This window comes from Ooceraea biroi, chromosome 4 (assembly GCF_003672135.1).
Source record: "Ooceraea biroi isolate clonal line C1 chromosome 4, Obir_v5.4, whole genome shotgun sequence".
NCBI lineage: Eukaryota > Metazoa > Arthropoda > Insecta > Hymenoptera > Formicidae > Ooceraea > Ooceraea biroi.
This window is the reverse complement of record NC_039509.1, coordinates 5280887-5304767: the sequence shown is the minus strand read 5'-3', so window position 1 is coordinate 5304767 and position 23881 is coordinate 5280887. Positions and strand designations below refer to the sequence as shown.

Below are 23881 nucleotides of genomic sequence, written 5' to 3'. Positions count from 1 at the left end.
TCACTATATCGTGTTCACTGCGTACTTTCAAAATTTCCTTTGCGTGCTACCTGGTACTATTTAAATTAAGACATCGTACCACAATAGAACGAATTATTTTACTTCAGCCGCGTTCTACTTTTGTTCAAACGCGAAAAGATTATAATGTTTAAAGAATTATTGAAATTATTTTCAATTGCACTTCGCCTTCCAATTAAATATAAGTTCCAGAAGCTTCCAAGTCTATCAAGATTCTCTTCTTAGAGAATGAACGGGCATTCAATCTATAAAAATTTTAATAAGAATTCTCTCTCTCCCCTCTCTCCTTCCCTTCCCTTTCTTAATCATACATATGCACGTACACACATATCGCGTGTGCATCCATATTCGTGTGAGGGATAAATTAGCGATACCAAAACGTAGAAATGCTTTAACTATCATTGCAATGGAACAAAGGTAACGAAGCGAAATAAAAGAGGATGTTATCAAGGTGTTTATCTTGGTCGACACCAAGGATTTCTCATGTAGCGGAGCGTTCACCCGCAATATCATTCGCACCACGTCTCGCAGACTTAAATAACCACATAAAACGCACAGAAGTACGGAGGAAAGTCAAAATATGGCAGTGGTAGAGGACGAGGCATGGGTATGGCGACGGCAAAAGCGAAAGGGGCAGGCAGTCGAGGGGGACGAAAAGTTGTAGACGTAAAGCGTAAACATTCGAGGTGCGATTTGACATGTACTCCGGCTGTTCTTACGAAGCACGCCTTCCGCTTTAAGAGTCACGTCGTGAAAGAGGACGATGGCGATGGCTGGAATCTGTAAATCTGTCATTGGGGCAGTATTCGTGTGCAGGATATGAACTTTTGCTCGTTGTATCACCGCTCCGCGTCGCTTCCTTAGATCTGGCCACGGTTAACTTCTTTGGAGAGTCAAAATAGTTCCCGATCTTTCCAAAGTAACACATGTTCAATGGCAAAACCGAAAAAATAATTAAATTATTGCTTTAAAATAATAATATTGGTAATAGCAATTTTATAAAAAAGTTCATGTAATATATATATTTTAAGAAATATAAAAACAAATAATATACGTATTTTTCAATTATATATTTATCCTTTTTGTATATTATTCTAAATTATACTTTTAGTGGATACATTTAGTTCCAAAACATAGCTGTAGAAAAAGAATTAAAGAAATTTTTCTTGTAATATCATTTCTTGTTACATCGTCATTGGCTAATAATTTAGTAAAATTATATATCTACATTTTATAATTAGCGTCAGAAGGTACAAGAATTAAATATTTATGTATAATACGGAAAATATTGCTATCTTTTGTTACGTTGTTATATTTAGAAAAATGTAACATTTCTTTGGACCTCAGAAAATTTCATTATATTATTAACACGAAACCTATAAAATCTTCCGTGACATAATTTTTTTATAATGCACCCCCGAAATGTATAGAATCTCATGATGTATAGCGATGATAGGTTCATCATAGCCCTGATACACTAGCACCTTTCTCTTGTGGACATAAATGTACATCCGCATCTTTCTTCTTCCCCTTTTTCTTTCTCCTTTCTCCTCCCATCTGTCGGGCGATTTATCTGTCAGTCTTTGATTCGCGATTAACAAACTACCGCCAGAAAAGAGATTCGTTAATTTATTTTTTCTGTCCACAACGTCTTTCTTGTTAAACTCAGTCGCATTTGATAATTGACAATAAGATCGATATCAATAAATGAAATAACAATGTGGAAAGTCTTTAAGTCTTTTGTGGGATCTACAGGAATTCCTCAATAATAGTCACAAAACAACAAGAAGTAGTTTTGCAATAGCTTTATTAACAGTTTTAATTTAGTAATTAATTAATTAAGTAATTAACAATATTAATTAATGTTACGCTTAATCTGTATGTTAACTAATTATTGATAAATTCTTTTTTAACACAAAGCAGGAATATATGTATATGTGAGAATACTTCTAGACAAGAGTGTAAGAACTAACTTACACAACGTTCTTTTTTTTTGACATCAAGCGAGAAGAAGAAAGGCTGTTACCTTTGACTTGTAAGCATAAACTTAGAAGAAGTGTCACCAACGACGGCACCGTGTCAGCTGACCTTTCGGATTAACTCTGGTTAGCCGCAGCACCTACGGCGAAGATAAAAGAATATAAGACTAACGTTTTATTGCCGGTGCCGTCACGCACCGTCGATAAGCGCAGCTTCTCCGATGACAGAGAGTCTCGTGGCTTTATAATGCTCTGAAATTGGAGTGACAGAAGAACATTGAAGAGGCGAAACGTCCTTTACATTTTGCCCTACAATTATACTCTTCTTTCGTAACGAATTTGAACGAAAGTCTGATAAGACCTGTTTAGTGAAATAGATTAATCTAATTGTAAGAGGAATCAAATGTTTTATTCTGCGATTTATCGTTACAACTTAATTGTATTTTACTCTTTTAATCTTACATATTACTTTTATAATTTTATATATTTTATATGTATATTTAATATATTTAATATTTAATATTAAAAATATTTTTATATATTTTATATATTTAATATTTAATATTAAAAATATTTTTATATATTTTATATATTTAATATTTAACTTATATCTTCAATATATTTAATTCATATCTTCTTATTTCCTCTTTTAGGGCAACAGGGACATTCTTAAAAATACGGAACGCCAAAAGACTAGCTGAGAGAGTCACTGACGGTCATTAAGACAACACTTAAAATGTTTACACAGAGCGTTGTATTTCGTACAGTCATCAATCACGGTGAACGTCGCGTCGGTCTGTCGTTCCCCAGAGTTTAGGTTTCTTTCCATTTTTCTTCATCGCTGCTAGTTTGTCATTTTGATAGTCGCGATATGTCAAACCACAGTTTTCCAAAAGCAAAACAGAACATTGATGTACTTTATAATCAAGCAATCATGAAAATGACGCTTCATGTGTTTTACAGACCGTTTTGCAAACAAAACTTGGTGTAGCTTACCTAGGATATCTTATCACAATTTAATACCATCACATTATCACTTATTCCAATCTCTAAAAAAATTCCTTTAATAATAGGAACTTCACTTTGCTGGAAGCCTGTAAAATTCACTAAAGCAGTTCTTCGCCTAGGAAGATGAAAAATCTACGAGAACCGCATCATGAAATTGCCTGAAAGAAGATTTAAAGTTGTGGAATAAAACGATGCATACATTAATGATTAAAAGTATTTGAAAATAAAAATATTTCGTCTTTGATTTTGGTCAAAACACAGAGAGAAAGAAGTTAACAGGCTAATTCAATTTTAAATCCCATCAAGAAATTGCTATAATTTTGACGTTTGGTATTAAGATTTCTATTTCCAAATAATTTTAAGAATATATTTTTATGAAGTACGGGCGATATATCTGGTGTATAAGAAATATATTCTATATCTACATATACATGTGTATATGTGTATATATGTGTGCCTGCGGAGGCATCGTACATAGGGAGCGTACGTGTATATATTAACGCGCGCCCATGTGTGTATATAAGACCGCTTTTGAAGTAGAATACCAGATTGTTCAATTTCGTAGAAAAAAAAGATTGGGTTCGGAAAAAAGAAATTACGTATGATTTTACGAAGTAATTACATTATATATTTATTTTCTGTTTAGCTACAAAACGCCTTTGTACCATTATCGTACAATGAACAAGGATAAGAGCTCTTTAATAGTTAAAGGCATAACAAAGCACGATACTCTGTGGCATAATTTATTATGGCACTTAATAGCTGCGCACTCTCATGGAGTGTCACGGCGCGTTTACTTTCTCGTCTCTTGGCTCGAGAGAACGTTTTAGGCTCGTTCGGCATTTGAGACACTCAGTAAAAATAGACGCACTTTGCTCCTACAAAAGGCACTTACTATCCCGGTCTTCCGCAACTTCACTAGCAACTTTGATCAGCCAATTTATCTCTTTTCGTTAATTCAAAATTTCGAACGTTTAGAAAGATTTCTACACAGATAATGATATTGTAATTCATTTGCGAATAAACAGTTTGATATCATTAATTATGTTTTATAAACATATATTTTCCTTGTCTTTTGATTTTCTTGTTTGATCTGATATTCTCAATATTGCACGTTTAATACAAAGGTAAAAGAAAAATATTTTTTCCTTTCACAAATATAAATAAGCATATGCAATGTCAATTAATATTACGGATTTTCCAATGATTAAATATTATTTCCAGTTATCATCGAGTATAATATAAATATGAAAATCACTAAGAAACTTTTTTATTGCACATAATTTAAATCGATTCATAGAATCAAATACTGACACGATCTTTAATACAAGTTACGCTATTACGCTATATTAAGCACGGTAAATTATTATCAATTATATATCTTCTATATCTTATAAGAAAAGAGAAGAATAAAAAATCTCAGACTAAAAACCATTCTTATGCAAAATTATGATGTAAAATCGTACATGTGTATATAAGTTAAGTTAAATTAATTTTATGAGCCATTTAAATCAACATGAACAATCCTTATGTTCGTAAAAATAATCAAAACTTAATATTTCCGTATTTTACATACAAAATTTTGATAAGTATTTTAGATGAAATCCCCTGATAATAAATCATTGATTATTGCATTAAGCAAAGTTAATAAATAATATATAATTATAATAAGTTATAAGTAACTATATCCTTTTTTTGTTTTAAACGAATGTAAAGCCAAATTTTTCTTAAAGAAAACTCTTTCTCAAAAATATATTAAATCTCCATTGATGAAAAACAGAAATGATCAATTATAGTAATCGACAAAAATAAGAAAAATAAAATAGAGAGCAGAATATGAAAATACTGGAATCCCACAAACATGCGAGCTAGAAATCAATGAAGGATGATGCAAGTTGAAAGTTGTTGCAATTATCGAGATCCATAGAGAGAAGCAGTCGAGTGCGAATGCTGCGTGTGCACCGGGTAATGAATCGAATTAATGTGCGTCGACGATTGCCCATGGTGACTTGGATAATGCGTCCAGTGACCAGCGGTGGTTGCCCCATAGAACTGATGATGCTCCTGAGGAGCGGATATGCTCGGAATCTGCATCGTCGCCGGTACCGTGTTGTAACTGGACGGCAAAACGCTTCCGGTGCTTCCAGTTCCCGCAGACGGTCTCTTTGCAGGATTCTGCACCCCGGCGATAGCCACGCCTTCGCACTCGTCGGACTCGCAATCCCGGAAACCCTTAGCAAATGGGTTACTAGCGATCTTCAGTTGGGTTATCCGGTGGTTCTGATAGGCAGTCACCGCGGTGAATCTGGTCTCGGCGAAGAAGAATGTCTTAAAGTTCTCCGTGTGGGGATCCGGCGCTGAACCAGGTGGCGATGGAGCGACCACCACGTGGCAGCGCGGTTGATAACGGTGCATCGAGTTTAGGATAATCTGTAATAAAAAGATCGAAAAGAAAGATCAAAGTTGTTTCTTGTTGAAAATTACAGAGAAGCAGCATGAATATCACGAAAGATACCTAAACCGACGATATATAAATCACATTGTCATTCATCGTGTTGTGAAATGCGTGCTTGGCAGAAATACTTATTTAAAAACGTTTGTCATCAAGTTTACAAAATGTTGCAGTTGCAGCAGTAAATATAGCCGGAGAGTCTCATATTAGCATTCACCAACTTGATGAATGACCGATTCCATAACATTTCTCGATCGATGGGTTTAAGAATATTAAATAAGAAATCGATATCATCCATATCGCTTGCGTTCGCATCAAATATTGCATTTTTTGCGAGTTTTTTCATGATATTTGTTTGCTGGCTTTAATTTTGTATAAAATATTCTTTTCTTTCGCACGTTTTTGAAGCAACTTTTGGCAACTTTTACTAACATAAGTGAATTAGCATAACTGTTATTGAATAGTGAATTATACACAATTTACACTCGCATTATCCTGTTTCACACAAACGTCAAAGGTCTTTCCACATGGTAGTGTTGTAAATGGATACATTATCGATTCATATTTTTTATATTACAATACACTCATCTATAGATCAGATCTATAGATCAGATCTATAGATCAGATCTATTCATATACAAGAGTAGATCTATCTGAGCAATCAGCAATATGTTACTTTCGTAATACTGCAAATATTGTATTGTGATGCAAATATTGTAAAATGATATGAAAAGATGAATAAATATTTTTAATTTATAAATATTATTAATTATAAATATATATTCCAAAAATGAATATTTTGACGAACGTAAAAATAATGAAAATTCCTTTCACAGAGACAAGAAACAGAGATCGGTAGGCATAATTTGGTAAAATCATCATATGACACGGACAGAGAAAAAAATCGAAAGAGAAAGAAAAAGAAAAGATAAAAGATGAAGACGCATGATGCTCAAATTCGGTAGAAGGAAAAAAACATTATAGGGGAACAGTCGCTATGTTTGACAGGCAGAAGAGAGTCGGTGACTAATTAGTGTAAAAAGTAACCCCCACCTCGCAATCCGACACCCTTCGTCCTTTTCTCTGCGCATTCACAAGCCATCACGAACATATGCTCCACAATGGCATGTGTGTCAGTAGGCCTATGTAGCATGTATATATACATATATGCACATTCTACACAACAATAAAAGAAAACTCGTGTGTGGCCTGAAAATTGATACGTCACTTCTACGAAACAATAATTTCACTGGCACTCTAACATCTTTTCAAACAATTTTCCGTTAGCTTTCTTTAACACAGCGATTTCTTGTAACAGTAATACCTTGATTTAAGAATTAATATAAAGTTTAGCATTATCGGAAGGTCCGTACGGATTCTTTTGGCAGAATTCAGACGTAAAACTTTGTATTAATTTTTAATTAATTTTTAAACGCAGAATTTTGCATTTGCTAGGAGAGTCGCGCTCCTCACATTATGAATTTCACGTATTCATATTTATTCATCGTTAAAATAATCATACAAATTATTATTATGTTCTAATTCTAATATCATGTAAATTGAAAAAAATTAAATCGGAATTTCATTTTTCCTCTTTTTTAAAATTTATTTTCATATACACTTTCTTTATTTCATTTATCTTCCTAAATATAAACTCCTCTTCATAGTTTAAAATATTCAAGGCAGTCATCTTCAAATATCTGGAAATGCCCTGTGATAGCGAACGCGTCAATTAAAGATAAGCCTCAGCACATTCCTGACCTGCCTACAGGTTTTTTACACGGCCCGGTGACACATTTTCTGGTGCGCAATTAAAGGGACAAACTACTCTACATAGCACGAAAAAGAACGAACATTTGTCACAGGTCAAAAGTCCTTCTGCAGAAGAAGTGAATAATACACTCTTAAGAGGAACGCGAGCGAAGAACGGAGGACAGAAAGAATAAGTTTTCGTTCTTTTCTGTCTCAAAACTCTTTCTATCGTGAAATAAATTGTAATATTTTACAAAATTACTTCGAGAATTGCATCTGTGCTCTCATTCATTTTACTTCGTAAAATCGCTACCGATGTACTGGATCAGTCAAAAGGTTCAATTCGATTTTTACATTAAATTTCAGTAGAAACAAATTATTCAACCATCACCATCATTGTCTATGGTCATAGATTACTGGTGATTACTTGATTGTTGAATAATTTATTTCTACTGAATGCAATAAAGTGAAATTTGAAACGCAAAAATCGAAACTTTTAGACTGACTCAATACATGTAATGTAAGCGCAATATAGTTTCATGTACGCGTTCATCGGTGCGCAATACCGATATATTGCAATATTGAACGATCCATTTCACGATCGTAATCGTGTTGGTGTTTGCAGTCTCAGGTTTGATAGATTTGGCACGGCCGCGGAGAGATTATTTTGAGCTCAATGATACCAGATGCACAATTGGAAGGAAGTTGAAACACAACAGCGATACTGTTGCGAATACACTTGGTAAAAACTGATTTCCAAAATCTCGCTAGAAAAATGAAATAATCAGATTCTGAATATATAGTTGTGTTATAGTGTGAGCATGCGTCGTTTTGTGCATTAATATTTATTAAACATTTTTTAAAAATGTAAAAAAAGTAAAAGTGTTAAGTATAACACATGCAAACTAATTTTCTATAAAAATTGTGACATTGTCATTTGTCACTTGGGAAATTGCTCCAATTATACAGAATATCTCAAAACTACCAGTAGTAATTTTAAGAGCAAGATTTTGTGATACATTCCAAGATATATTCTAGCTTTTAGTATCAGGATTTTTATCGAAGATTTTTTATGGAATTGTATGGAATTATCTTTTATTTTATTTTTTATTTTTTTCGAAATAACAACCAATTCCAGTTATCAAAATAATTAATATTGTCATTTATCAGTAGTGCAATTTATGAATTCGTATTCATATAGAAGCTTGATGACCTGGACGAGGTAAAGTTGTTTCCGTATGTTGTCTAACGTTCGGAAATATATATGTCATTCAAAGCATGTTGCAGTAACTGAAACAGATGGTAGTCGGAAGAGGCAATGTCTGGTGAATGCAGATCCCAATGGGATCGAACTTTCCAGTTAAATTTTAGTGGGGCATTTTTAATCGAGTAGACAACGTGAGATCTTGCGAAGCAATTTGATAGGTCTTTTTCCTTTACTGTGATATAAGCGTCTTTTATTTAATAAATCTGTCTAAATTTCTCTGAAACGAAGTAATTAATGCAACCCTTCCAATCACACACTAAATGCGGAGCATCATTTTCTTGCTGCGGATGTTACGTTTTGATTGCCCAATCAAATAATATGTTATATTTCGTAGTTTGAAAGTAACATTACATAATCACAAAAGAAAATCATAGAAAAAAATGTCTTAAATTAAAATTATTTTACTTTTCTCTGAAGAAAATTCAGGATTGTATATCTGATATTTTGTCCTTTTCTTAATTTAGGAGTTTGATTAATAAAACTGTAAAAGCTTGTAAAGGAAAAACAAATCTCTGCATAAAAGAATAATATCAATTGTCATAAATTGTTACCAAATATTTGTTTTTATTTAATTTAGAAGGAAGAGATTTTTATTTAATTTAGAGGAAATAAAGAGAAAAATAAAGAGGAAAAAGAGGAAGGCACTTTATTTGATTAAAAATTTGCGGCTAGAAAATGTCATTAAACATTTTTAGCACGTTTCACACACATATACAGGCAGACGCGCGCGAATACACATATACATGCACACGGAGAGATTCAATTATATTAATTATATTCTAAGACAATCGTTAATTATTTTAGGACAATTAATATGCATGTTCTTTAATGAAGAAGGAAAGCGGCGAGATATGCAGTGACTAATTTACAACTGACGAATTTAAATCTTTAAATGACGAATAATCCCCATGAAAACATCACTACGTTGCAACATACTATTCCTTCCTACGTTCTTCGTAATTTCTTGCGGTTGACAGGCTCGTATCTCAGGTCAATTAAGGCGAACTCGTCCGTAAATGACAAACACGTGGAGGAAATCTCTCACCACTTATCCTATTTTATTATGTAGGTGTATTTTACAAAACAACTGACACGCAACGGCCACGTAGGAAAAATTTCAGTGAATCGGACATTGGCAAAATAATACGTAGTTATAGTTTTATGCAGCAAAATATGTTGGATTAGCAAATATATTCTCATTTTTTATTTGCAATTCGTCATTTATTGTATAATTAACATTTCTATTAATCAATTATATATAAATGCTTTAACAAATTTTAGTTCCACAAATAAAGAGAAAGTGAAATTAATTTATTTTACTACACACTTGAATCTCAGCGCGGAGCAACACCGACGGAATGAGTTTTATGTTGCTAATTAAAAGATTCGCTGTTTATTAATATAAAATTATATTAATATAAAATATACTAATATAAAATGCTTCTTTTTTAAATATTTCTTTTCTCGTATTCCACAATTGTACAATATCAAAAATCAAATTCAGTAGAGGCAAAACAAAATGTAGCGACTTACGTGTCCATTATCGTCAAGCTGATTGTTCGTCAGTTTCAATTTATCGAAGGAGATTGGTTGTTTCATCCAATGAGCACCGCTCGCAGGGCTGTCAGGATGTACGTGGATCCTGGGAGGTGATACAGGATCCGCGCGACCCGCCACAACCCAGGCGCTGCTATGAAACGCATATCGATACCTCTTATCGTCGCATGGAACAAAGTCCATTACCATCAGATACTCCGTGTTGGGGTCCAAGCCGAATAGTCGACACTATCGATTATCAAAATTTCCGGCATTTATTTTCACGTTGTATTACGATCTATTTTTTGAAATCTAATAACTTAAACTATAATTTATAATAGAAAAATATCATGACAAAGCCCATCTACGAATAAAAGAACTTTTATTTAAAAAAGGTAAACAATTTTATGTAGGAAATAATTTTACCTATATAAGGAAGTATCAATTTACCTGGAACGTAGGAAACATTCTCCTTCCAGCCTTCGTAACAATCATCTCGGTACCCAGCTGATGAAATTCCTCCCATAATGATTTTGCCTCGAGAGCGGCATCGGCGCCAACTAACGCCGGATGGAGCGGTCGCTTGATGTTTAACTCTTTGATGGAAGACGCACCATCGTCGCTTATGTGCTGATTATTATCACCATGATGATGATTATTGTTGTTATTATCATTGCGAGACTCTACTTCGGCTGCCGAAGAGATTGGATTTGCCATGTGGGTTGGCAAAGTGATTTTCGACAAATTCGGACAGCGCGATTGCTTCATTCTTCCGGCACTTTGCAAGCAGGCTGAAACAATAATGTTTCATAATAAGTCCAATTGTAATAATCGATTCAGGCATCAAATTTTCAAAGAAGATGGAAAATTACGTTTTATATAGGATATTTCTCGCCAAACTCTCAAAGATTTCGAATTGATTCAAATTGATTCTGCTTTAAGGAAAATTTAATATTGACAGATATCATTCTTTATCGTCACTTTTCAATCTTTTCAAGTCTCTCAATTATAACTTCAAATCAAGATTTTTAATAAGAAATTTAATAACCACATTTTATATAAATTATTTTATATGAATGTACAGTATTCAAATATCTCGGTCCTGCTTTAGATTTTAGATTTTCTTCAGATTCGGATTGTTAATGTTGACTGTTACAAGGATATTTAATTTCTTTCAGTCTTTGAATATTAATGTGGTAACAAATGAAAATCTCACCGCTTTTATAATTAGCGTATTATATTATATAATATTGTATAAGAACCTGAATTTTACCTCTTAAATTTAATATAAATGAAACGGAACTTTTTCCAGAAATTTATTAGAATTTCGTTTAATATAATAAATAATCATCGTGTTCTTATAGTCTGTCAATGTAAATAAAATTTAATGCACAATTCAATATCGCGTAACAATTGACAGCAGCAGGACCATGTGATTTTTTTAAACGTACGTATATTTAAAAGTTTCGAGCATTTTTGAAGTGAAGTAAAGAAGTTTACCTTCCATTTGTTGCATTGGCGATGGTGCAGCGGACAATTGCTGATGCTGGTGAAGCTGATGGAGATGATGATGGTGATGATGATGGTGATGATGATGATAATTACTATGATGATTATTGTGATGATCATGCGCTGACCATTGCTGGTAACAATAGTTATTTGCAATTTCGCATTGTTGCTCCTGCTGCGGTTGCATGCTTATCAAGAGAGAGGGAGGGAAGAAGAGTTAGCGTCAATTACCACTATCAGCATTAATAATCACTATATACCATTACTGTACCTCAATACTACATAACTAAACACTTATTAAACGCCAACGTAAGTTTGCATTACACATCACAATTTGTATCGCAAAATACACTGTACGCGAGCGCGCGTGCGCGCGCGATTCTTCGGCATTTTCCATATAAATTGAGTAAAGGAGAACAGCGTTTGCACTCGCGAATTACTTTCATCTTATTTTTTCATCAACGCACTCTCATTCGGGGATATACGTGCGATACACCTGAGCAGCATCTCGGGACACGTACACCAGTAATAGTCGTTCAATGTTTAACTAAAATATACGTATCGACCGCGCATTAAACGTGCTTGGATTACATAAAAATTTGCGATCCCTCCCTCGTTTGTTATTCTTATGCAATCGTGTCATCGGCAATGTAAGACCGGAAGACGGATTGCTTCAGCATTCTCTTTCTCTCTTTCTCTTCAGGCGACTTGCCATTAGAAAAGATTCGGCTATGTTGTCAAGCTTTAGACTTCGCGCGATGCCGATGTCCCAATTCTACCCGAGTACCCGACGACTCCCGACATCGTCGAGATGAAACCGCTCTCTACCGCCAACAGGACTTGTCCTCACCTCCGCGTCTGGACGTTGACAAGGACGCTCAAAGCCGCGCGTTTCTTCCCGGATCCCGGGAAGAAATCGGAAAGAACTCGACCGGAGCGACTACTTGCGGCTTATCATCGAGGCATCATTCTCTCTCAAAGTAGAGAACGTCCCCTCTCCCTCTTTCCCTCTTTCTCTCATTCTTTTTTCGCTCCCTCTCCCCTCTTCCTCTCTCTCTCTCTCTCGCCCTCCTTGTCCCGCTTCTCTAGAGAGATAGAGCGAGAGCTTAGGGTGGGAAACGGAACAGAGGAGGGCTTCTCGGAAGATCCTCCTACACGAGCGCCCACGCTAACTGCCGATGGACCACTGTAGGATGCTGCGCGGATCCTCAGTCATCTGTTTTGATGGCAGAAGGCGGAGTCTCGAGGTGGAAATCATATTAGAGGTAGGTACGGTGGACTCAGGAATGGGTCGTTTCGTCCCGCCACCCGGGAATGTATCTCAAGTTTAACCCTTTCAGGGGCACTGGTACATAATATATACGTACCACTTACATTGCCGCAGTTTTATTACTGTTGCGCTCTTACCATTTGGCCATAATAATCGTACCTTTTTATTTTTCTGACTTCTAAATACTTGTCTCTCAAGTTTTATTAATATTTTTATTTATTATAATAATTTAATATTATCAAATATAGTTATTTGACATCATCATATGTATATTGATGTTTAACGTAAATCACTCAATGTTACTACCAAGTACATATTCGCAAATATAAGTTTCTTAAATAAAACTTCTCAGAGAGGTACAAGATATTTAAAACTGTAGAACAAATTATCTTCGTGAAACAGTTATCATAATATGAAGAAATTTTTATAAGGCGCGCGCGCACACACGCATCATGCATATCTATTCCTATCCTACACATATACATACAAGAGAGGATTTCATACATCATGAAATTGGGATAGATTCTAGCACATGTTTGGATGAAGAAAGAAAAAATAATTAATTGTATCTTCTATTTTATTTATTTATAATTTATAATTTTATTTATTAATTGTATCTTCTATTTATACTGTGTATCTTTTATTTCTTACAAGTTTATTTTTTATCGATTTATCCTTTCCATACATGTAACAATGGAATGAAAAAATGTAATTGCACTTTTTCTTTAACGGAATCATATTTTCCTTTATACATAAATAGATTTTCCTGCGAAAATTCTGCGTATAAAAGTGTCAGGTTGAGGCACTCGAGAAGTAAACATTGCATGAGATATTTGAAATTTTTAAGTGGCGCGTATGCTTTACTCGAGGAAATATTTAAACCACCGTTCCACCGTCACATATTACTGTGTTTATGATTATACATTGATTATAAATACTTGAGAACGCATAAGGCAATGAATATTGAGATATTGACATTTTCTAGAATATGTGCCAGTTATTTTTTCTGCAATAAATAATTAATATATTCCTCTGCAAGCACAAATAAATTTTAAATATTATAAATTTTAAATAACAAAACTATGTGCATACATTATTATAGCAACAAGTCATTTAAGAAAAATTTTATGATAAAGAATAGTTTGGAACATCTAATCTGATACTTTTGCTGTCATATTCGCCTAACTTAAATTAAATTCTCTGGACTTTTTGCTATAGAATTATTTCAAACACAAAGTATATATTCATGCCTATTTATTTATTGTTAAAAACTTAAAAAAACAAATTGAAGTAAATGTTTAAAAACACAAATAGTGATCATTTTGATACTTTAATAGGGAATATAAACAAGCAGGTAAAAAAATATCGTTATGTAACAGTGATACGTTTGAACATCTTGAATAAAGCATTGGATGTACAAATTAATTCGGTGCTTTTTTTTCAAGACATTGAGATTTATTTACTTTCTTTTTTTCGAGAGAGAATTTATCATCCCCTCTCTGCTCGGTATAGAGATAGAGAAAAGTATTAAAAAATGTTGGCGAATATTTCGAAGATTGACATGTTTCTTATTATTATTGTAATAAAGGCTCAATTTCTTCAAGAAAAGCATCGAATTAATTTGAGCGCCTAATATTCATAGCACAACAGAAAAATCAATTTACGTACGTAGGAAAGATATGCATGAAAGAAAAAAATGCAATTGCACATTTGCAATACATCATTTTGCAATGAAGGAAAGAATTAATAAAAAAATATTACTTACTTTATCGTACCACTAAATTTTGCCTGTATCACTTTTTAACGAACTTCAACGAAACAAGTGCTAAAATTCATTCTAATTAATTAATAATGACGCATTCTTTCTGCATACATTCTTCTGCATGCGCGTACACACATAAACTTATAAATCTTTGTTGTGCCATGATTAAGGACTAGAGGAAAAGCGCCGAAATTTCTAAATCAAAATTTCTAAACCAAATTTTGCTTTAAATTAAAATTTTTTTTTAAATTTTGCTTTGCTTAGAAAATTAAAGATAGTTATTATACACATATTATAATTATATGTATAATAAAAGATAATATTGATCATAAATTAAATCTATTCCTTTTCACATCTTTCTCTTCTCCTTATTGCCTCTGGAATGTATCAACATTTTTTACCTAATTTTAAATACTTTCACTAAAATTATGTGCATACCTACATAGTAACAAAACTATAGCAGAAAATGGTTTGCAGATAATGTACCTAGGGCAAACCTTTATTTAATAATGATAAATATTAATGTTACTGAAATTGACACAAACCAAAACTTACGAACACTATTATTGAAAAAAAATCAATAAAATACGATGATGATTGGTGCTAATTTTACATTTATAATATTCGTATACGTTCTGCACGTCTACACGTTTAATGCAGATAGAGTTACATCTAGAGTAAGAAATACAAATAGGAGCTGTATTTAAATAGTATTCTTGCAAGATATACATTACATAAGTATCCGCGATATATTTATAGACAAAATTAAATATGTTACATGTGCAGTACTGAGAATCGCTTAATCCAAAATAAACCGCAATCAATCCAGTCGTATCAGAATTGTCCGAAATTATCTACCGAGACAGTGGACGTATACATTCACTAAAAAAACAACTACTTTAACGTGTGAATTTTATTTATAAAAAGAAATTAATATACAAGTGTGAAACGCGAGTTTCGATCCTGCAAAATCCTCTTGTCGAAATTTTTCATGAATATTCTATTTTTTCTGTCGTTATCCGAGTTAACTGTAATATTATTCATGCATTGGCTAATGGGACTCTGGACGTGAGTGAAAAAAAGAAAAAATTTCAATGAATCAAGTGTCGTCAAGTGTATTTTAGTTTAGCATAGAAGATTAGTGTCGATGATTTGTTTCGTTTAGGAGAGAACTATCCTCGTTCATGATCGTGATTGGGAAAGAAAAACTCCCGATCGTAACTTTTTTTTTTCTTTTGGTATTATTTCGAAATTAGAACCTTATTTACGGTGATGACATAGACTGACTATACAATGCGACTTTATTAATTAATACTCGTCCACGTTTACGGACTATATAGTCATTGTAATTAATCCAGAGAAGCCTTGCTGCCGAATAATCGCGATACTTACTTCTGTCGGCTAATAGGAGACCAAAACGACAAATGTACATTAGTTTATTCATTCAACGTTCTGATTCTTATTCCTGGAACGAAGAACGTTCCTTCTCTCTTTGCCCTGTGTATTTTTTATAATTCATATAAATGTATATTTATAAAAGTATATGTACGAGATATAATAGATATACAGTTTACAAACATGTGCAACTTACGGAAGTACCGAGCTATGTAATTATCTATCATACTTTAGAGAAATAAGTCTAGACGATTGCTGGTTTATTACTAGAATATCGATATTCTCGTTAATGATACGGTACATGCTAATGTGAAGCAAGGATTATGTTGTGACAGTGCGCGATAATTGTCGACTCTGTTATACCACAAAAACTATCAAGAGATTTCGATAAATTAACAATTACAGGCTGATGAGTAGATACAAGCGATGGATCAACAGAAATCATGACTCACGAATGCTAGAAGTGAACTATAATCAAAGTACGTTACGCTCTTACTTTTTGCAATTACTATTGAGAATGCTGCGATCGTACAATCACCTCTCGTCGTCGATATATTGGCTTCGTCGTTACTATGTTTTTTTTTTATACAATAACATTTATAGTTACAAACGCTATCATTTACTACTTTCGACAATTTCTGTGAAGAGCAACGCCTCTCCGGATTTTCCGATCGACACATTTATGATTCTAACTCTCTGCGGGCTTCAAGTGTAGTCAATAAAATAATGATAATTATAACTGAGAATAATAATTATAATAATTATTATTATATATAACTCCCTCTCTCTCGTTCTCTGTTCTTCTCCCTCCCTCCCTCTCTCTCTCCTTTTTTTTGTCTTACAAGAACTTAACATCTCAACAAATGGTGGGTCGAAAAGTAGCAGTCGTAAGTTCCTAAGCGTCGCATTTGAAAAGACGAGGCTTTTCACTTCTTCTTGTTCTTGTTGTTCGCTCCCCGTGGCGGCGTCACCGGCCGTCCCGCGTTCAGGCCGCCGTAAGTGAACTTCCTCTTATCGGCCGGCTTCAAAATTTGGAAACTGCACATGAGGGTCTCGTCTACAGACATCATAGCACCTGCATTGTCAAACTCGCCGCAGTAATTCGGAGCCGAGAACAAAGTCACTAATTGTCGTTTGGCAAAAAATTCGTAACCATCCTCCACGACCTGAAAAAAGGATGAGAAAATTTTCGATACATCATAATCCTACGAAAATTCCAAAGCACATGCACTGTGAAATTTTTTAAGACGTTTTTACCTGATGCGCACGGCATATAAGATCAAAATCATGTTTGTGTAAGAATTTGGCAACTACTTCGGCACCAAACGTGAACGACACTCCGCGATCGTTCTCCCCCCAGCCCATGGTATCCTTGTCGGGGTCGGACCACAACAAATCACAGAGTAGTCCCTGATCAGGTACGTCTGTCGGCCGCATGATACGCCTGATCTGCTCCATACTCTGCAGATCTGGACTCAAGCCTCCGTGACAGCAGAATATCTTTTCATCTACTATAGCGGCGACTGGTAGACAATTGAAACAATCGGTAAACGTTTTCCATAGCTTAATGTTGTAGCGACGTTTACCTGGAAGCAAAGGAATTATCTGTGCAGGTGATGATAACAAATGATGGTAAATACTTGAGTTAAAAATCTTATAAAGTATTATTTTTATCTTGATTGATATCATATAATTATTGTCTTATTTAATATTATATAATATTGTATAATAATTATATAAAAATAATATCAATTATTGATCAATTATTTTTATATCTTTCTTGATACTCACATTCATCATAAAATCCATATATCCTATTAATGGACGCACACTCATGATTTCCTCTTAGCAAGAAAAAATTTTCTGGGTACTTGATCTTGTACGCGAGAAGAAGACAGATGGTCTCTAACGATTGTTTCCCTCTATCGACGTAATCTCCCAGGAAGAGATAATTGCTTTCAGGAGGAAAACCACCGTATTCGAACAATCGCAACAGGTCATAATATTGTCCGTGAATGTCACCTTGCAAGAAGAAAATGATGATCATTCGAATCATAATAAATCATTCTTCTTTAATACTCCAATTTAATGTTTTCTAATGCTTACCACATATTTTCAATGGTGCTTCGAGTTCTAGAAGAATGGGTTGCGAAAGGAAAATTTCACGCGACTTGAGACACAGTCCTCTAATCTCCACTTCTGTTAACTGAACATTTTTACCTGGCCTGGCTCCTCGTACTAAAAATATATAAAAATGCAATATTTTTATTACTACAGCATGATGATAATATCAGTACAAGAAATATTAATAATCAACACAAGCATTATCCTATATTGCAAATTGTATTTTACTGACATCACTTTCACACATCACTTTCTATTCATATATTTGATTATATATTATCTTTCAGTAAATATGCTAAAGAGATAATGTATAGAAAATAAATTTAATATTGTAAATATTTTTTGGCATCAATATCAATCATAATAGTACCACAAAAATATGAATCATATTCATATAAATCACTAATTTATATTATTTACTATCTTCAAAATGAGAGATATACATATTTTAAAAGAAGTATACCAAACGAAATTCTAACTTCATCTGTACATTTTAACAATACATGGCATTGCAGAAAATCTGTCGAATGTTGCATCACACAGTGCTTTCACAAAAAGCAACACAAAACATTACAGGAATGAGCTTTCTACCCATAAACACTTGCTTCACTGAAATTCTAAAAAAAATGAAATTCACCTATAATATTCCTTTATTTGCTAAAACAAAGAAGCGCAAATCAACCAGTTTGCTCACTTAAGCCCAATCCAACAATAAAATACCAATTTTTGCTGGTCAGGAGAATAAAGTTGCTAAGAAGCAAACGTTTGCTGACATGTAAAAGCTGTACGATGTGTCATGCAGGGAAACTAAATCTTGTGTAGGACCAAGACGCATAGACATCTAGGCAGGTGTACGTACATACACAGTTGTCAACTTTGATTCACATAAACAAACCAAGGCGTGTGCCACCTTCACAGGGGGTGGCGGGTCCGTCGAGACGCGGTCACCAGTTTCGGGGACATTGCGTAACGGCGGAGGCAAAAGATAATGGTCAGGATGATACTTCACCGTCCTTGAGAGCGGAAGAGGCCGGATCGCGCGGGTGTGTCGTGACACGGCACGCAAAGAGCGCGGAGGATCGTACGCGACGAAGCGAGCGAGATAGCGCGAGTGACGAGCAAACGAATGAACGAATGAACGGACAGGCGAGCGAGTGAACGATCGAGACTCGCGTCGTCTCGCGTCGCCGCCAGCCCCCTTTTCCTTTTTGCCGAAGCAGCACACATCAATCGAGCAGTTTTACCTTCTAAAAGCCGAGCGATGATGTTGTCGATGTTCAACTTGTCGGTCTCAGCCATCAGGCCAGGCTCTCGTGTGCGTCTAGATTTTTACACAGACCACTTTGCTAAGAGGATGGCCGCTGATCTTCCTAGATTTTTCGTTCGTATACCGTACGACACTCGAGCTCACGCTCACGATATCGTACAAATTTCTAGCAATGGCTGCCCGGGTAACCGTGCACTCCACTCCCTTTCGCCTCTTTCCCCTCCCTCCGGTCCTCTCGCCCTGCGCCGTCTCGCCAGGCGCCACGGCAGCCGCGCAAAGCTCCTGCTTTGCGATCTCTCGAGCATGCGCAGCGCCAGGATTTTTTTCTCCTTTCGGACGGGAAACATCGTCGATACGCGTCTCGAACGAAACGGATGGCCGCACACGCAGCAAATAACAAGTTCACATTCTTTCTTTTCGATAAGTTTTAAAATGCGTAGAAGCTTTTTTTACAAAAATCTTGGATCTTTTCTTGTTATGAAATAATATTTAAATAATTTAAAAAACGTAAGGTTTTTAGGCAGAGAATAACGGCATCCGAACAGAATAAAAATCAAATTAAATCTGATAAATCTGATTGGCTACGCCATGTTTAGGTTGTTTCGCTCGAATGGAATGAAAGCCTAATATTATTTTTTAACTAGGAACGCTGAATTATATTCTTTACGCGAGCGTTACTTCTGCAGTAACTTACTCAAATTATTGTAACTTAATTATTGTACTGCGCGTAAACGGGGACTTAGCCATGAACCATAGTATAACTAGAAGTAACGCTCGCATGAAGCCCATTCTACAATTGTCAGTAAGTAAGAAAAGTTGCCATTGGTCAATTTTTGAAATAATCGATTTCGATCGGTCACTTCTTACTTCATATAAAAACGGTACACGGTTTTATATTACAAAAATTATCTGAGAAAAAGCGAAAAAATAGATAATTTTTTTGCTGGAAATTTATTTTTTAGAGTAAATAGCGAAACTTGATGCGACTTAACAAACATCATCATATATTTTGTTGCACTTTATTTACCAATGATAAAAATATCACTTGGCCTGAAAATGAGTTTCAGTAATGTTGTATCGAAAATAGTAAACGCGGCAGGGAACAGGTGTTAAAGACAAATACAAGTTTGAGTTCTAAAATACGTTTAACATATTACACCTTTAAAATTAAGGAATTTACGATAAGAGAAAAAAAAAGGAGGAAGAAAATATTGATATAAGATATAAAAACTGTATAATTATAAGAAAACATTCTTTTAGATAATCATGTAAAAGAATTACACAATATCTTACATGTTAAATTATTTTCCTTTTCTATGTTCTAGCCTCGGTCTTCCCTTTTTAGTGGTTGGTTTATCTTTTCCTTTATTCAGTAGGGGATGAGTTTCTGTAAATTATGTTATGTCAATATCATAGAATATTAAGCGAGTTCTACAATGAGAATTTAAGGTATAAAACTTAAGATTGAAACCATAAGAAATTGATCAATCACAATCACGATTTCTTTTCCGACTGTGACTGGTCAATCTCTTACAGCTTAAAGCTTCAATCTTATGTCTTAAATTCTCATTGTAGAACCGGCCTTAGGATCCAGAGCCGCCTCTAAATATAATCATTTTGCATCACTGAAATCTTACCATCAGTCGGTGCGCCTTGCAAATTTATATCATGGGAACGATGTTTCTTCATCGGTGGTTCGTGCGGCGTCACCTGATTATCTTCAGAATCTTCCACATCGGGAGATATAGGTAAAAATTGGAGAGAACCAATATCTTCAGTTTCTTCGTCAGAGCTGCAAAATGCAGCAACTCGATCGATCGATGCAACATCCACTTCTATTTCTTCATCCTGCGCTTCCTCTCCCTGTACTACAGACTTGTCTTCATCGCTCAAGTCAAATTCACTTTCTCGTTCCTCGTACTCAACATTTTCGTCTAACTCTTTAAAATCTGGCGCAAACGCAGACCAATTCTCTACTTGATTTTGTGCCCAAATAGAAACTACACCTGACGATATCGAGGCAATTATTGGTCTCACTGGATGCCACTGTTACGAGAAAAAGAGTCCAATATCTTGTGTTATTAATTCAATTCAATTTTGAAAATAATAAGATAATAAGGTAAGGGAAGATAAATTTCCTTACCACAACATCGAGTAGCAGCTCGCCTTTAGTTCCGTGTAATATTTTCACCAAATTGCCAATGCTTTTCTCCCACACATACAACGCATGTTGTCTCGCTGACCCGGCGCACACGTATTCTCCATCGCCCGAGAAGCAGCATTTCTTCCACATTGTTTTATTTACAAGATCTTGCAACTTTTGAATAGGCTCGGGCTCACCGTTCTTACCACACGTTAATATCTCAGTACTGTCGTATACGCGAATCACTCTATCGGATGTGTTAACTAAGAAACAAGAACCACGCCGTGCAAATTCTATACTTTTTACCGCCGTATTGCTAGCAGTGCCTTGCGATATCTTATAAGAAGCCTTTACAATTAACGTTTCAGCATCGAGAACTAAAACTCTGCCACGAGCATTCCCGGTATATACATAATCTCCGCGTCGATCAAACGATGCTACTATATTTAAATCACTCTGAAATTAAAAGAATATTTTACCATACATATTTATTGTATATTAAATGTATTCCATATATATATATAATAATTATTTACATAGGATTTAAGTAGGATTATATTAAATTAAGGAAAGCAATATATGCAAAATATTCCATGATTGACATAAGTAAATATTAAGTTTATACAAAGCGTTATGTTTCTCTATTTTAAAATCAGTTATTTATCAGCATTTAATTAATTAATAAAAATTAATATATAATATGTATTACGTACATCTTCGTCAAGTGGAATAACCTTGTGCGTTCCTTCAACATCCACCATAACAGCGGCATGGCGCATTGGGCATACCAAAAATTTATTCAGATTTCTTGGATGAAACTGCACTTTCAATATTGGCGAAGGAAATCTGTATTTTTGATCGCATTCTCCAGATAGAACATCCCATATACACACGTTATTATCTGTAGAAGCACTCAACAGTTTATGACCATTTCGAGACCAACTAAAAAAACCACAATAGATTCAGTGTTAATTTTCATGTATATTCGATACATACAGATAAAAAGAAATATTATATATACCTCAATGAGCATACAGGATGCACATGAGCACTAATAATCTTAGCTATACCACGGGTGAGAAAATCCCAAATTACGATTCTGCCATCGTTGCACCCAACAGCAAGTAGAGTACCTCTTTTATTAAATGTACAAGTTACAGCAAGGGATATGCAATCTAATGTACCATCAAATTCCTAATAAAATTAATTATTACAAATAATATATATTTTAATCTCTCTATTTCGTTAATAAAAACATGATTAATATTGAGGACATACCTCCGGATAGTTTTGACCAAACGATTCTGCAAAAATATATTAATCTTATTCGAGGGATAAATACCATGATAAAATTGAAGGAGAGCGTCATCCTCTCCGATTTTGCTTGAAATTTTACAGTATTGTGTATTTTTGTGCGTAAAACACGAATATGTAAGTTAAAATCGCCGCTCTCAGATAGAAAAGAAGTTACGAAGTGTTAAAAAGTGACAGTTGTGAGGTTAGGAAATCTGTCATGTGTCAATCGTGTGTTTTAAAGAATACACAATATTGTAAAACTAATAAGAAATAAAATGTACAAGTATAATTTCTGTTAATTTTCAGAAGAAAAAAAGGGCATTTTTTATAATTTTTCAATAGTTTCTTTTTTCTGATTAAATTATTTCCCTTTTACTGCATGTACAAGTCTCAAATAATTTAATATATTTACCTAACAGTTCTAAATTCATTTTGGCAGCTTTTTTGTTATCTTTTATCCAATTATATATTAAATATTCACAATATTCACAATATTCACTCTCACAATGTTTATATAGCCTCTACTAGAAAAACGGCTGCCGCCAGAACTAAAGCCGATTTTGCTGCCGGTAAAATCGCTATTTGCATTTCTACATCAGGTATACGCGGCATTTTTAAAACAAAATTTATACAGAAATATAATCAATAAGAATATATTTCTTATTTTCTAAGGAGGATTAAAAATTAATACTTAAAATTTTTATAATAAGTATACTTATAATCTATTGATTAAAAAATACAAAAACACATTCAAAATTGAATACTACTTACCATGATTACCATGACCTATTTATGTATAATAGAAATATTTAAGAAATATTTACTTTGTCCATTGAAGATATTAATAAAGAGGAAGATTTTTAAAATCATTCAGTATTGATATTGGATATTTAAACATCATTTTTGTGATGAAATTAAATTAAAAATTGAAACTTTAGAAAATCAATTGTTTCCTCAGCATTACTGTGCGGCATAAACGTATTGGAAAATGTTATATGCTTAAATATAATGCTAAAATAAAAGTAAAATTTGTTTTAATAACATAATAGTCACGTAATTCAATAATTTTTAGTTCAAATATATTTTATTTTCTGTAATACATA

At 34.0% G+C, this 23881-nt stretch overlaps 3 protein-coding genes across 3 annotated transcripts; all 3 read right to left on the bottom strand.

Moving 5' to 3' along the window:
* Positions 1 to 3616: 3616 nt before the first annotated feature.
* On the bottom strand, positions 3617 to 15083 carry LOC105286377 (T-box transcription factor TBX1). Its single transcript, XM_011351313.2, has 4 exons — positions 11513 to 15083; positions 10463 to 10803; positions 10010 to 10261; positions 3617 to 5435 (listed from the first exon to the last, which is right to left on the bottom strand). Exons 1-4 carry the CDS (start codon positions 11706 to 11708, stop codon positions 4917 to 4919), a joined length of 1308 nt encoding a protein of 435 aa, XP_011349615.1. The 5' UTR covers positions 11709 to 15083; the 3' UTR covers positions 3617 to 4916.
* Positions 15084 to 15642: 559 nt separating this feature from the next.
* LOC105286376 (serine/threonine-protein phosphatase alpha-2 isoform) lies at positions 15643 to 19568 on the bottom strand. Its single transcript, XM_011351312.3, has 5 exons — positions 19317 to 19568; positions 18055 to 18186; positions 17740 to 17970; positions 17206 to 17534; positions 15643 to 17114 (listed from the first exon to the last, which is right to left on the bottom strand). Exons 1-5 carry the CDS (start codon positions 19369 to 19371, stop codon positions 16875 to 16877), a joined length of 987 nt encoding a protein of 328 aa, XP_011349614.1. The 5' UTR covers positions 19372 to 19568; the 3' UTR covers positions 15643 to 16874.
* Positions 19569 to 20342: 774 nt separating this feature from the next.
* On the bottom strand, positions 20343 to 23328 carry LOC105286375 (retinoblastoma-binding protein 5 homolog). Its single transcript, XM_011351311.3, has 7 exons — positions 23191 to 23328; positions 22761 to 22786; positions 22504 to 22676; positions 22196 to 22424; positions 21483 to 21938; positions 20977 to 21385; positions 20343 to 20726 (listed from the first exon to the last, which is right to left on the bottom strand). Exons 1-7 carry the CDS (start codon positions 23207 to 23209, stop codon positions 20641 to 20643), a joined length of 1398 nt encoding a protein of 465 aa, XP_011349613.1. The 5' UTR covers positions 23210 to 23328; the 3' UTR covers positions 20343 to 20640.
* Between the last annotated feature and the right edge of the window lie 553 nt (positions 23329 to 23881).